Consider the following 16,215-nt stretch of genomic DNA (forward strand, 5'->3'; position numbering starts at 1 on the left):
TGTCTAAAAGAACTGCTGAGAAACATGGAACACATAAGTATAAGGAAAAAGAGGACCAACAAATTACTAAAGGGTAAAATAACATTTTCTTAAAGAACATGTTATGTTGACCCCTTGCAGCCTTAAAGTTTTAAGACTTCTAAGTAGCTGCTGTGACTTTCTATTCCCAACCAAAAACTCACTTGTTTGATGCGGTCTGGATTAACAGTGGTCTGAGGCTGTAGAATGCTGACAGGCTCTGTCTTGGCCACATTTTGAGGCATTTCTCGAATCTTCTCTGCAATGAAGCCATGAACTGCATTTAGTGCTTCAACTGTTCCCTGGATCAGACACACCCGCTCTGTAGTACCTGCAAATACCAAAAGTTGATCTGAATAAAGTGGATTCTTCAAGATCCCACAAACTGCTTCAATTATGGCATAAAGATGGCACTCAAAAGCAACCTTGCAAAACCAACTAGCAATACCTCCATAAACATACAAACGAAAGATTTCCAAAAGATAACATACTGATGATCTGAAGATGTTTTAAACAACTCCTGTTTGTACAGATCCTACAAACACATAATCCTCAAGCCAATCTGGATAATATAAGTTAGAAGAAAAAAAAAATAAAACAAAAGCCATTAGGTTTTGTTGGAAATATTAGCAAATACAATAAGTGTGTGCAGAATACATATCTTTTAAATTATTTTGGCTTAGTTCTAGATTATTCTAAAATATTGTACAACTTTTAGGTAACACAAGGTTGAACATAATAGCCATATTATAGAGGCACTTGGAATAAGCATTTGTAATGAACACCTGAACTGCAAATACCTTCATTTAGTGTAGACATGATTAGATCATTTCTTTAAACAGCTGCAAGTTGTTACGACAAGACCTTTCAAGGCCAACTGATCTTATGTATTTGAATATGCACTTTGTCTTTTATAACCTTCCTACCTTACAACATCCCTGCAATAACTCCAATTATTTACTGAATACATGGAGTTTAAGCTGTCTTTAATATGATTTAGCAGTTGGAAATTACGAAAGCTTGTAAGAAATAAGTAGTCAATACCCCACAAATTACATTTCAAGGACTTCTGTTGAGAGTTATGCTGAATATCGTTCATGCAGGATATCTTGACTCCACATGACTACCTTCTAAGCGTCCATGTTTTAAGGTCATGGGAAAATACTATACACTTATCAAATAGGTCTGATAGGTGAAATACGTATTTATTCTATGTGTAAGAATACGAGGCCTTTGGTGACAATGAAGCAGAGGAGGGGACACTTTCCCACAGTACTCACTTGTAAAGATAGGAGAGATGCTTAAGAAAAACAGTCCTTGAATATATTCCTCATTCCGAAACTCTGCAGCAAAGTGTAACCCTCTGTTTCTTGTCACTTCAGTTTTGCCTGGTTTTCAGTTCTAACCATTCTATTCTGCTCTGTATCATTTAGCTTAATTCTCTCCAGGCTGAAGAGCATTCGTTTTCTTCTATTGGCTGTCACTCCCTCTCCCTTATATCACCATTACTTACGCTCACCTTTAATTTCATTGACTCTTATAATGACTTGCCTGTCCCTGTAGCCTGGAGAAAGAGTCTGATGTGCCATGTTCATCTTGTCTTTTGTACACTACCTCATAGAATTTGAAATTCTATACAGATTAGCAACAAACATTAAATAACTACCATAGCTTTAGTTATAATTCTCTAGAAAGGCTTAGACAAAGCCTACATTGCCACATAACCCTTTTCCAAACTGAAATTGTGCTGTTTGTGTTACAAACAGTTGGTTTCTTCTCCCAAATAACAAGCGATAGGACTAGAGGAAATGGCCTCAAGTTAAGCCAGGGGAGGTTTAGGCTGGATATTAGGAAAAATTTCTTCACTGAAAGGGTAATCAGGCACTGGAACAGGCTGCCCAGGCAAGTGGTTGAGTCTCCATCCCTGGAGGTATTTAAAGGACGTGTAGATGTGGTGCTTAGGGACATGGTTTAGTGGTGGACTTGGTAGTGCTAGGTTAATGGTTGGACTTGATGATCTTAAAGACCTTTTCCAACCTAAACGATTCTATGAAAAACCACACCAGTCTTTATTTCTTTGATTTCTTTATTAAAAACACCTACGGGATGGCCAAAGATAGATGCAGAATTGTGGAAAAATACTTCATTTATTTTTTGTGACTAGGGTGGTCTTAGGTGACTTTGTATGACTTTACTGTATAGCAAAAAAGCTTTTTTTTACATATTGGGTTACAGCTTGATACATCCTCACTAGACAAAGAATATAAAAAACCCAGTATCGATCCTAAGGATACAAGTATAACACTGCACTGAAACAATCCACATTCTGTATGCCACATATCACCTACTTAAATTAGTTCCACAAAATCAGTTTTGTCTTGAAAAACAGGATCTAACAGGAGTTGGAAAAATGAAACTTAAAAGGGAGTATTGTAGTCTCCAGTTTTGTTCTGCAGAAATCACAAAACAAGACAACCTAGATGTCCAAGTAAAATTGCTTTGAAATTTCATGTAGTACATACTTCCACAAACACATTCTGTACATTTCCAAGATACTCAAGTGAATGATTTTTCATCACCATGTTTTTACATTGAAATACCAGTAGAACAGTTATACTAACAGAAGAAAATTATAACATGAACTCTCATGATATTAGTGTATTCCTGAAAACATAGTAATACTGCCATGCAAAGATATGCCAGATACATATCTCTATTCAATGCCAGTGCACATTTTGCTTCAAGATGACAAGGGAGGAAGAAAAGCAACAAATCTGAGCCATAGAATTACCACAAAAATAAACATAATTTTTGTCATTGACATATTCCTAGTAAATATTATTGACATGATCACATGTGAATCTTTTCTGATGAACAATCCATTCACTCTACCTAAATAAATGAAAATTACAATGTAATGATGTGGTAAATACTAACAAGTTTGCAATGATTTCTGAAGTTCACAACATGTTAGTTGGCCTCGTTATCATTGTACAACCTGCACAGAATCACGGGCAATACACAGATTAGAGAAATGTACCAGGGAGGTAAGTAACCTCCTCCTTATAATTCCCTTCCTATTAACTTTATGTCTTTAGTAATATCTACTGTTATCAACTCATCTTAAGATATGCTCCTTACAATACTGCAACATAGTCTTTAACAGAGAATAGTACAGTAACCTTAGTCATCTGCAAGAAAAAATTGTTTTTTATCAGTAAATGCTTCTTGTCTGTTTCTGTGGTTGATCTCTAAAGATTAAATATTTCATTACCTAAGGATGAAACAGCACACTAAGAGCCCTGCCTGCTAATTAACTTAACGTATTTGTGTACACTTAAAATCTTTCAAAGACTTTTTTCTTAAGAATCGGTATCAGGCAATACTGAAATTCAACTTCATGGAAGAAGCTCTACAGCAAAACTGACAGAATGAGAAACAAACATTTTTTTGCTCGATTAAAATATGTTACTGAAAAATAATTACAATTAAGATTAAAACATGTCAATCAGTAATTCAAAAGCTGTCAGGTTAATAATCCTTGAGATAAAATATAAAGTCAAAATGGTTACACTTTTAACAGCAAGTCATACAAGTATCACAATCAAATGCATACTTGTCAAGAGCAAGATTTTTAGAACATTTATGTGACCTGTTATAGTGTCTTTTCAACAAATCAACTTCAAAATAGAGCTAATTTTTTCCAAAACACTTCATCAAAACAGGGAGTTTAAGTGACATAAGTGGAAGTCACCAAAGAAAATGAAACTTGGTTCCTAGACAAAGCTTTCTTAATGCTTTTTCTTCCTACTTGGCTTCCTCCCCCTTGTGCAAACAACTCCTGTGGTTTCTGTGTAAAGCAATCCAGCTCTAAGAAAATGCTCTGGGGAGTCTTTACGCCACAGTATTAATTGTCTCCTAAATGATGAGATGTGATGTGGATTGATCAATGCAGCTAATGCAAGCGTTCTCTAGGTCAGCAGACTGAAACAAAACAGAGATCAGGTTACGTCCAAGCTACCCGAGCCTAATAGGGAAAGCACTTAACAGGGATGACTACTGTCAAAACATTTGAAAGGAAAACAGTGGATGCTAAATAGGAATTTCATTAGACTTGACACTAAGTGACTAAAGGGTATTCTACAATCTGTGTTATTTTAGAAGGTGCAATATAATAAAAATATGCTTTATGTCATACTACGGACCAAACACACTACATTTTAGATGTATAAACCAGAATGCAGGAAATGGAAATCACTGTTCCATGAAGAAATACAATTGTGCAAGAGCACATTTCACATAGAGTAAGATACAGTTTTAAAGTGCATCACGATAGTAGCACATTTTCTTCGAGGGCTACGTCAACAACAAAAAAAAGTCAAGTAAAAAAAAAAAAACGTGGAGAAATTGTGTACATGTACAGTTGGGAATTGCTTTAATCTTCTGAAGTGATGTTGTTGTATTCCTTCACACAACTCTAATACCTTTTCACTCAGATAACAGAGCACAATAATTTACTAGAGTCAGACAAAAAGAAAACTGCCATCTATATGACCAACCTGTATAACAAAAATAAGCCTATGAATCACTCAAGTTGGTGAAGTTTCTGTCATTTTAAAAGCTTTTAGGCTCCATTAGTGTCTAAAGTAAACTGTCAGATTATTTACCATTTTCAGTTAACAGTTGCATCCACCCCTTTTTTCACATTTCTGTGAAAAAAAGCTCAGATATCTATATGCATATTTTTTGTCATATGATTTTCAAAATATGTATTTAAAATACAGATCTCATTTTTGAAATAGCTGACTTAGAGAAAGCCAAATTACAAAATAATCCATGCCTTTTTTTTTGTGTGCAAACACAGCCAATATAAAATTATTATATTTTTTTAATTATTTACAATTCAAATCAGAGTTAGGGTCATGTATTGTACATTGTCTTTTACATATGAAGAGGTAAAACATATACAAGAAAAGAATAATTCTGCCACAGAAAATGACCAAATGTAGAGTAGGTAGTCATCATCCTTGTACACTCAAAAAAACAGAAAAAAATTTTTTTTTATGTTCAATAATACTAAAGTCCATTACAGAAGTTTGCATGTGGTTGAAAAATAGATAGTGGAAAACCACTATCTAAATGCATGCTGCTGATGATGTTGCTACAATCATTTCATGTTTACTTTTTCTAAAGAACCCAAGTAAATTACTCAGTATTTGTATGTGCTCTACTTTTCAGCAAGTAAGTTTCTTTCCTCTTATATCAGAATCAAAATTCAATTTGCACATGTATGTTTCAACTTTTTCTTATCAAATACGAGGCAGAATGTAATCACACAAAAACTTGCCTGTACTGCTCACCAAAATAGATTTTTAAAACTAACGGACAAAAAAGAAATCTTAATCAGTGTTTTGTTTTGTTTTGTTTAGCTTTTAGGGGGAAATTTTTTGGGCCTAGTTTTTTAATATGGAAACAGATATGGCATGGGAAGCGGAGGAGTCACCATCTCTGGAGGTATTTAAAAGACATGTAGATGTGGTGCTTAGGGACGTGGTTTAGTGGTAGACTTGGCAGTGTTAGGTTAATGGTTGGACTTGATCCTAAAGGTCCTTTCCAACGTAAATGATTCTATGATATAAAATACTTTTTCTCTGCAGTTCCATGGGAGAGGGAAAGATGAAATCATTAGCAGCCATCAGGCAATTTAAAAGTAAGTCAATAAAAACCTGTTTTGAAATCTAGTAAGTTAGGCCTAAAAGCTAAACAGCTTGCAATAACTTTATTTTAATCATTCATTTTTCCTTCCACCTCCTTTAACCACCTAAAACTTTACTTCTGGCAAATATCCTTGGCAACCACATCACACTAATTTTATCAAGAACATTTTAAATGCAGTTGTGAAACTTCGAAACAACACACCACAAGCTTTTTCTCAGAGAAGGTTGTTATTTACTTATTAGTCAACTGTTACAGCTTTTAAAACAGCCATTAGAATAAACGCTAAAAAGATGCAACAGGATAAAGGATGTTGATGCTTTCAATGTTTTTATTTCTATACTTAACAGGCATACATCTATATATGGTTACCATTAAACTTTTAATTCTTTGCTTAAAGACTCTGATTCAACGTGTAAGTGTTCTACTGTATTCACAGAAACACTCACTAAATGTTAAATGTGCTTCTGTATTTTATGAACCTTAGCTGAAATGCTTTGGGGAACACACTGTACCTTTCAGAAACGACTGTCTGGCATTTATATGACTATATACTTTTCATTGGGCTTTTACATCAATCTTAAAGAGCATTTGAAAACCTAAAAAGCACAATGCATTACCCACCCAGGGTAATCCCAATACATCCACTAATTAAATCTCCTTATATTTTTCCAGTGTACCATGCCAATTTCTTTGATGCTGAAAGGGAAAACCGACAGAGGAGCCAAAGCTAAAACCTTAACTAAATGAAAGGCTGGACTACAATCTCTCATCAGCTGATTTGTATTAAGCTTTTTATTTGACTACTCACAGTACAGCAGTCTACTAACCCTAACGTCCCATAAACTTATTTCTGTGACCCACGATCAAATGGCCTGTAGAGTGGGATTCTATATAACACCGCCAGTGACCTCTTCAGCCTAAAACTGATCTTGCAAAATCTCTTGGTAAAACAGGATTGCACTTTGACACCATTCCCAAGCAATGTAAACATTTTCAATAACGTGCTTAACATGAAAATCAGATAAACTCTTCCTTGCATATAACATTTCCTCTCTACACTTGCATAACACCTCAGCAAATGAAAGTCAGATAATAAAAATCTGTTTCATTCAAATGCACTAGCAGTATTTCACAATGCCTTAAACAGATGTGAAAAACCTTTGTCATATAAATCACAAAATGTACACGACCTTAAATGCAACACATAAGAACACTCTACATATGTGCAAAGTGTCATAGAACTCTCAACAAGACAGTTTTCTACTTCGGTCCTCATCTCCCTCCTGTCCTTTTACCTTTGTTTCTTGAGAGAGAATTAATTGGTCTTAATATAGAGCCTGTTCCCATATTCATCACAGATGGAAAGAGGTCTCTCTCTCTCAAAGCAAAGCTTGGTGATCTGACAGACTTCCCAAACTGAAAGGGGAAACAAGGGCTGGTAGCAATTCTCGAGCACTGATGTTCTGCATTTGTTTTCATCCAGACTGTAACTGTTTGCACAGAATGCTTATACAAATAGGGAGTAAAACTTAACCTTCCTGCACTAAAAATTAAAACAGCAATTTTAATAGCAATTAAAATAGCTGAATAAAAGAAGAAAATCCAACTGAAGGGAATCTATGAAATTGAAAGGAAATAAATATCACCCTGGAAGAATCTTCTTGATATCCCTGTTATAAAACCAAGGCATCCTTAACTTTGATTTTAAATTTCAAGATTACTGATTGGATGCATTTAGCATAACTAAAGCTCTATTCTTCTTTCAGAGAGAAATAAACTGTTCCCTTTAAAGTTTCATCTGCAATTACTCCTCCTGAGATTCTAACTATTAATGTTTTCTGCAGCTACATTATACTTTAGGTGAGTCAAGCATCTAATAAAAGCAGAAAGCTAGAATAAGTGGTCTACTTCTTGAAACACGTTAACAGATGTGATGATTACCAAGCACATGCACCTATGCACGTGAGTTGCTGAAATCTGCAAAAATACATGTTAGAACTTGGGGTCCTCTAACATCAGTCCTCTAATAGTTTCTTATCAGGTGTTCACATGAAGCCTTACTAGCCTTAGCAGAAGAAACTGACTGCTGAAATCATATTGATAACACATATTTTAGGTGTGGCATATGGATAGCCATGAACATACATGTGCATATACATATTCATACCCACATATATACCAGTTTGTTTTACTTTTATTGAATAAGTGACCCTTCGCTAGAATACAGATATTCAAATGAATCAAGTTCAAAAATTCTGTAAAAAGCATGAACTGTATGAGTTCTCAGAGTTATATGAAAACTTCAAGTTTACAGCCCATTGTGCTCTGGTCACAAGAGTGAATTACATGAATCCAGGTTTAATATAGTTATGAGTCTGAAGAAACGGATTATTCTCATGTGAGAGAGAAACCTAGGAAATTAAAAAGATTTAAATAAAAGGAAAAAAACCCAAACCTCTTAATTATGAAAGGCTTAGAAGGGATGATTAGTCATCTTACAAAGCAAACAATCCCTTGAATATAAGCCATTTTGTGGGATATCAGCTAAAGGTTTGATGATGACTTCCTAAAAATTAAATTACATAGAGATGAGGAATTACTGATTATTATTATTATACTGTTATGCATAAGACAGGAAGCAAGGATTATAACTACTTTTCTTTGTTTGAAGAGTTATTCCTAAAAAACCTGTAGATTCCACTGCAAAAGCTGGTAAGTTTCCCCAAAACCAAGGGCAAAGGCCAGAGATTTTGTCTTGCTACGTTTTTATGAGGGACTGTTACTTAGATGAGAAACACTAAGAAAGAAAATGTGTGTGCAAACCAATGACAAAGGTCTGAAATGAAAGTGAGCACAGCTTAATTATACTTTGGGAAATCATGTTTCTGGAAAATAAAAGCTCTAGAACTAAGACAGACCTCAAACCACGGACAGAAGCACTATGTCTTTATTCCATTTGTTTGGGGAAATGGTTGTCTTAATGTATTATTTGTAAAATAATATATAACAAATAAACTACTGTTTAAACAAACAAAATCAAACCCCATCTGATTCCATCATAACATTTACATCTAATTGTAAAAGCAGTTAGAAAGGGATCAAGAATAATTTTTACATTTTGCTGCTATTAAATTTTATGTCCCCAAAATAGCATTTGGGGAAACAACTCCCTATTAATTTTCCTTTCTACCTCCCAAATTGTTCACTAAATAGGCTAAACTAACTGTCATCTTCTCATCTTCAGTTTCCTTAAGTTGGAAAATAAACACATTTCCTGTAGGTGTCTGTCCTCAAGAACAAAATAATGAAAAAAAACCAATGGGAATAAAAATATAGAATTAAACAAAATACAAAATATTTAAATTTATTCATTGCTATTTAAATGTTTCATCTATTAAAAAAACCAGATGAGTTAGGGAGTCCTCAAATTATGTAATGTTCTCTGCCAACACAGAGAAATTGGCTTCAATTTTTCTCTTCGTTTTTGTCTTCTTAACAGTGATAACATAATTAATGGACAGCAATATGCTTCCGACTTATACAAACACTTTTCCAAAAGGAAATAGGCTTGCCACTAGGGTGCTTATAAATCTTTTCTAATAATGTAATATAACAATTTGCTTATTCACATATTTTTAAGATTACCAAAGTTCCTGGAATGTTGCACAGAGTTACTATTTTCCCCTATCAGTGAACAGTAAGCATCTAAATAAATAAATAAACATGCTAATAAAAACCCAATACCTAAGTCTGATGAAAATGTGAAGGTCTCTGAGAAGCAAAAGCTTTCAAAATCATTAAAAACCAGGCACACATAATACCACCACAAGACCAAATCTGTTGAATAAAAGAAAAAGCTGACCTTATTTTTGGAAGAGGACCACAGAATACAAAGAAAAAGATAACATGTGTTTTTCAAGATATCTGGAATGAATTTTCATATCAACAAAAGCACTTAAGAATATTTTTCATGCAAAGTAGTGTTCAGTTGGCAATTACAGCTTTTATGCTATGCTATAATAATATGAACCTTTGTTAATAGTGCCTCCTACACATATGAGTACCAAACGAAAAAACCCACCTATTTAAACAGTAAAATAGACTTTGAGAAATTGTAGGAACTGATACATTTTATAATTTAGAGTGATAACAGTTCAGATCACCAAGAGAGCTTTTCTCCTCAAAAATATTTCTCAAATTCCATAGTATAAAAGCCTGTGAAAAGCTTTGGAAAATCCTCCCAGATAAGGCCAGTTGCTCAAGAAATCAAATCGTCTAATACATTCATTTCTATGTATCTGTTCGGAGGAAGCAAATACCAAATTTCAGGTAAAGAAGCTATAGTCAGGATTTAGATTAGAGATTTTATTAAAATATTCATAATTATATCTGTATTTTTATGTACTTGTGAGTAAACATTGACAGTGATCATGGAAACATTTTTTAAGAGTATGCTTATTACTGTTGAATGCTTTTTAATTTAAATCATGATCCTGCAAGAAATTACCTTTATCTATAGTGCTCAAGATAAAATGTAGAGAGAGACACTATGGTAACAGTTTCATAAGAATTATTCTACATCCCAGTCCCAAAATATAATTAAAGAGTCAAGGATGTACACACCTTATGTTTTCAGACTAGGAAGAATGCTGTCATGTCAAAAACAGGATGAGCTGCCATTTTAATGCAGTCATTATAACACACACACAGAATAGGCACATACAAACACATGTGTGCAAACACCAACATACCTTTTCGTATCTTGCTCCTTCTGTTTTCCTCTCTACTAAATGCTAGTTTAAATCCATGTTCTGCCCATAGTAGATTTTAGTTGGTGCATGTTTAATTAAATCCATTGCTCTCAGCAGTGGACTTCTAGGCCAGGGTTTATATGGCAAGCAGGTAGGAAGAGTTTGTGACTATTGCCCAAGTATTCAGTACGCTACAGTTATTTGTCTTCCTAGCTCCTTCCTTGCTTCCAGACCGTAAACCTTTTAGAGCATGTCCTGTTTTTTTCTATGAATAGCATTTATCTCCCTGTAAATTTATCTTCCTGAAACGTATGCATCAAGTCCAAGGTAGCTGTTTAAGAACAGCAGGGACATCCATGAACAGTGCACCCCATCTACCTTAGGATGGAATCAACCCACAAAGACACGAAGCTCTCACCCTTAACTACACAGCAAGCTTTGAGTATTATCTCAGATAACACACTAGGCTCCTCAAAGGCTCCCTATATACACACATATATACACACACATAACACAATATTGTTTTCCAGAGACAGCTACAACATAAATGTTGAATTACTCTTAATACTAAAGCTATAATAATTACTATTAATGCTATGTAACAACATTAAAAGCATTGCCTCGGTATAACAAGAAGGCAGCATGTGAAATGATTTTGATGAAGGAAGAGGTAAACTGAATTGTCAATAAAAAGAGGCATTTCCCTCCAAAAGCAAATGCCAGAATCATCTCCACCCACCAGCAGATTTATATAAGTTCACAAATATTTTGTCATATAAAAGTCCACAATAAAAAGAAGCAGAAAATGTTACATAGGCAGAACTGTTTCTAAACAGAACTTTTTCACAACTTTTTGCACTGGATGACAGCTGCTCTTTCTCTATTTTTATAGCCATCACACAGCTACATATTCTTTTCTCCTAAGCACTCAGAAATTCGTGCTTCACTGATATTTGCTGGACTATTTTCATTCTTGTACAAAATAGCCTTTAAAATAGTCAAGGTAGATATAATGGCCTTGGCAAGTTCAGTACCAATGAGCTAAATATCTTGCTGAAATTCATTTTTTGCATGTTCTGTTATAAAAAGTCCACAGAAGATTTAAAAAAAAAAAAAAAAAAAAAAAAAAGAACAAGAGAGAGGGTTAGGAACCTTAGCTTTTTCTTTAGGTTCTGTACCCTTTCACCATCAGAAAGATAATCGGATGAAGTGAACAAAAGATCTCCTACCAGTACTATGGCTGGTCTAGACAGGAGCCTTTTTTATGGGCCAGTCATTTTGCAAGTATTTTAAACTCTTCAAAAGAATAATGCCACAATTTGATGTTTATACAAATGCTACCACATTTCAATGTTTACATTATTGGATTTGAGGAAATCTGGGCAGCTAGCTCGTGTCACTTCACTGATCAAGAACAGGGCTGAAGAACAGGGTTTTTTCCCCTGCTTTTGAAGAGTGGGTCAAGCATTCCTGTTTAGAAACTGAATGGTGTCAGAATTCATCTGGAATGAATGAAATCAAAATGTTAACAGCCAAAATGTCATTATCAGATCCTTAAATCTATGGATATTGCCACTGAAGTAATTGAAACTTCATAGACAATAAGTCTCCAACATAAATCTGACTGCAAGATAAGAACCTGGACTGAATATACTACTAACCTACTGAATATACTATTGGGTTTCACTCTCCACATTTCTGTTCTGTATTAAGCAGATAAATTTAAGCTGAAAAATAAACCCCTGGATTGTTCTAGACAGGTTTAAAAGCCTACATTTTCTTGCATTAAATCAAACTCATAAGACTATTTTAGGATTATCTGAGTTTTTGTTCATTTGCCCCCCCCCCCCCCTTTTTTTTTTTTTATGGAAATCCTGTAACTCCCTTTTTAAAAACTAAAATAAATACTTTTCTGACAGGTCCTGGTTTAAGATTTTTCCATATGTTCTAACATAGAAATCCTTTAACATCCCTAAATGTGCTTACTATTTACCTAGCAGACACCTGTTAATCTTCTGATCTATCAAATCAGATAGATCTTGATAAGCTAAAAGGAAGAATGATCGTTTCTAACATGAATCCATACAAGGTACTGTCTCTGATGGAGACTGTCAGGTTATTAAGCAGTTGATAACGAAAAATAATAAACGATGCCACAGGATGATCAAATCTAATCAGACACTGACAGTGCAATTAGAAAATTTTCCCTGGAAGGCAAAGTAAACATTTACCTTTGCTTTGCAAAGAGAATATTACAACAATGTGAATCAAAGTTACGTGTGCCCAAATGCACAAGCAACCATATAAAACATGAAATAAACAAACCCACTTGAAATAAAACTACTAGATAAATGCCTAAGAAATAAATCTACCCCCAAGTTAAACCATAAGCTCAACATCATGCTCAGAAAACCTCCTCAGAAGTCAGTGGGGAAGAAGGAATCCGCATCTCGGATGACTCCAAGGCAGTAGAATTATCCCACTGCTACTCTTCCAGAGAGCCTCCCTGTGGGCCGCAATTTCCCACGAATCTGCACAAGTTGCTGATGCTCAGATACTCCTCCATGGCCCTGCTGTGCAGTAACATAAGATAAACTTCACAGAATTAAGAACCTCATCAGTTCTTCTGAATAGGTAAGGAGAATAGACAAGTTCACCTCTGAAAATCAGACTCTCTACTGATACGAATACATACAAAATTGTCTTCTTTCTCTATTTGCCTGAGAGCTTATCTTTATAGGATGGCAGCAGAATTATAAATCAAGAATGTGAACTTCCAAGAACAGCACGTATTCTGTACTAACTCCCTGTATGAATTCTGTACCAGGAATAGCCCAGTTCTCCACAGTCTTAAGCCTGTTTTCTTCCCCAACACTAAACCAGGGATGCGCACATAGCTTCTCTACTTCAGCAGCAGCGGAGCACTGCAGGTGCATGTGTTGGGAATGGGTAGGAGGAAGGGTGCAGTAGGTATTCCCCTGCTCCTCTCTTCCTCTCCAACTGCAGAACTTCTCCCTTGCTACAGGAAAGGAGCTGGAGCCCTCTAATTCTGCTGAGAGAAGAGACAAATACTGACACCGTTCCAAACCTCCCATACCACTTGGTACTACAATTTCCATCATAGGATTTAGAGCGTGAGGGACAGGCACTCCTACAGCGAGGTCACGTTGGCCAGCGAGAGCTGGATTATTAGAGAGCATTTTTACACTTTCCAAACCTTATGATCTCTTACCCCCAATAATAATAGCATCAGAGTGGGTGGTAATCCTCTGATATGCTTTTTTAATATTATTGTGGCAAATTCAGATGGCATCATCAACCCAAATAAAGTATAATTTTTCACATGCATTATCAAGCCAAGTTAAAATAAGGCAAGAATGTATGTTAAGCTGAACATAAGTGTAAAAATGCTCCAAAGCATTTATATGCCTGAGGAGGGGACAGCCTAACAGTCCCCTACACCTTCCTTTTTCCCCAATATCACCTGCCATCAATAAAGATAATGATTTTGTCTTGCCCTCAAAATTTAATTACTTGTGGAGTCTTTAAGATTTCATTGTTTGCTATTCACTAGCCATTTGCTCATATCCCTTTTTGGCAAAATAAAATGTATCTTCGGATTTTGGAGAGAGGACCTACAAAATGCTAATCTGTGGAAAAGGTGCAGTATGATCGCTTGCTAAGGTTAGGAATGTTATTTACATGATAACAAGGTACGTTTTCAAGAATTCATTTGAAATGTCAGTAAATAGAGAAAAGACTAACTAAACAAAGTAAAATTTTCAGAACGTGAAAAGTGTTATATTAAAATAAATTGAATGAGAAGACTAATTTTGAAATTTGTACATCCAAAGCACTGGCAACTGAAACTTTTAATAACTCTTAACTACCACTACTTAACATCAGAGGAGATAAGCTACTTTAAGTTGAGATAAATTATGCCTAACAGGACAATTGACTGGGAACAACTGGCACCATTCAAATAATTTACACAGGCAGAACACCTACCAGTCAGTAATGCATTTTGATCATTTTGACTCAGACATAGTCAAAATAATTAACCCCCAAAATAAATACTGCTCAACTTTTAAAATCAAAATCTTTTAATCAGAGAACTGATTGCAAGTAAGCATATCCATGTTTTATGCCTTTTTTGATATAGGTATTTGAAATATGTCTAGGACGTTTCTGGGAGCAGGTATATGCAAAGTACATTAAAAAATAGCTCTAAATTGAAACAGATTCAACTACGAACAATTACAAATGAAGAGTTGTGTACTAGTTTAAGGCAAAAGCCTAGCAAGAAGCATTTATTCTAGTCTAGACATAAAAAAATGCAGTAAATAGTTTCTAATCATGGACAGAAACAGCATAAACAAAGTGAAAAATGTCCACTGATATCTTGTATTGATTTGGATGATGTTTCACAGCTATACACAGAAATATTCTTTTCTGAAACTGCAATTTGTACCTACTCAGAACAAGTCACTAACTGAACAAAGCTTCAGTAATAACAGCATACCCTCTGTTTTCACACCTTAGAGGCTGAAAGGGGACTGTTTCCAACGCTGTTATTGACTGAGTATATCAGAATTAAGTCAGGTTTTAAAATCTATGTGCTTTCCTCCAAATCTAGTTTTAGGTTTCTCTCCACAAAACCAATAAAACAGCCTGAAATAGGAGTGAAACTCCTATTCATTCTGAAATGTATTTTAACACTAAATAAACAAAGAGAATTTTAAAACGTGTATAATCACTTAATAACAAACTAATACATCCTAGAATGGGAGAAAATAGATGCAGTAGAATCCCTATTCTTTGATCATTCACAAGATCTTGCTTTAAGTCAAGGAAATAGTTTTTGCTCATTTGAAAAAGAACTTTCCAGCCTAATTAGATTTCTTAATCTTCTCACAACCAATCTAAATCCATGGATTGTTTACTCCTGCATGATACAAAATGATAATTTTTTGTTATCCCTACTCCTAAGAAAAAATAAGATCAGAATCACGACAAAAACATCATAAAAAAAAATCCAAGTAATTTCATGAACCTGGAATTGATAAAACCTATTTCCCCACAGATTTGCATCTTTGTGTCTAAGGTAAGAAGGTGCAGGCTCTGACTGAAGCTTTTCCCGAGCTGTGAATTTTCTGGGGACAGCAAATATAGGCATAAGCTGATACCTTCCTTTAGAGGAGGCCTTCATAGCATCGTTCTGCAATCCACAGATGCTTATCTTTACAAAGCATGTAAGAATTTAATTATCTGAGAGACGTTAAGCTCTGTCAAATGTGTTTCATGTTAGCAAATGGATCAACACTTTCACAGAAATATCAGGTGAGGTAACACTGAGGCTGATCAAATAAATAAAATAGCTTCCTCAAAATCCTCTTGAACAGCGATCTATTTAGAAGCAATAGTATGTGCATGTACTAATAAAAAAATCAAAATTCAACAATTATGCATTTGTGTATTTAGGCTTTTTGTATGTTTTTTATGAACTAGGACTAGTACATTTTGAACTTTGTGTTTCAATTAAATGTATAAACCTTTCTTATAGTCAGAAATGGTGCCCTTAGAAACATGTTTACAAAACAAACCAAGTGTCTTTAAAGGGACTCTTGCAACTCTTTCAAACCCCTCCTTAAGGCTAGCTTCCGAGTTGAACTTTTTGAGTAGTAAACTCTATTGGGTTTGCACGGCAAGGTTTTGGTAGCAGTGGGTG

General features: G+C 34.8%; 1 protein-coding gene across 4 annotated transcripts in view; it reads right to left on the reverse strand.

The window, feature by feature from the left end:
• Positions 1-16,215, reverse strand: part of NOVA1 (NOVA alternative splicing regulator 1) — a 158,016-nt gene that overhangs the window by 41,018 nt on the left and 100,783 nt on the right. For all 4 annotated transcript variants that reach the window (XM_087746647.1, XM_087746646.1, XM_087746649.1 and 1 more), the window contains one exon: positions 183-349. In XM_087746647.1, the coding sequence (XP_087602773.1) occupies positions 183-349 (167 nt within the window). The remainder of the gene's footprint in view (positions 1-182; positions 350-16,215) is intronic.

The sequence above is a fragment of the Nipponia nippon genome, unplaced genomic scaffold, assembly GCF_047370975.1.
Source record: "Nipponia nippon isolate SJK-2023a ecotype South Korea unplaced genomic scaffold, ASM4737097v1 scaffold_10, whole genome shotgun sequence".
Taxonomy (NCBI): domain Eukaryota; kingdom Metazoa; phylum Chordata; class Aves; order Pelecaniformes; family Threskiornithidae; genus Nipponia; species Nipponia nippon.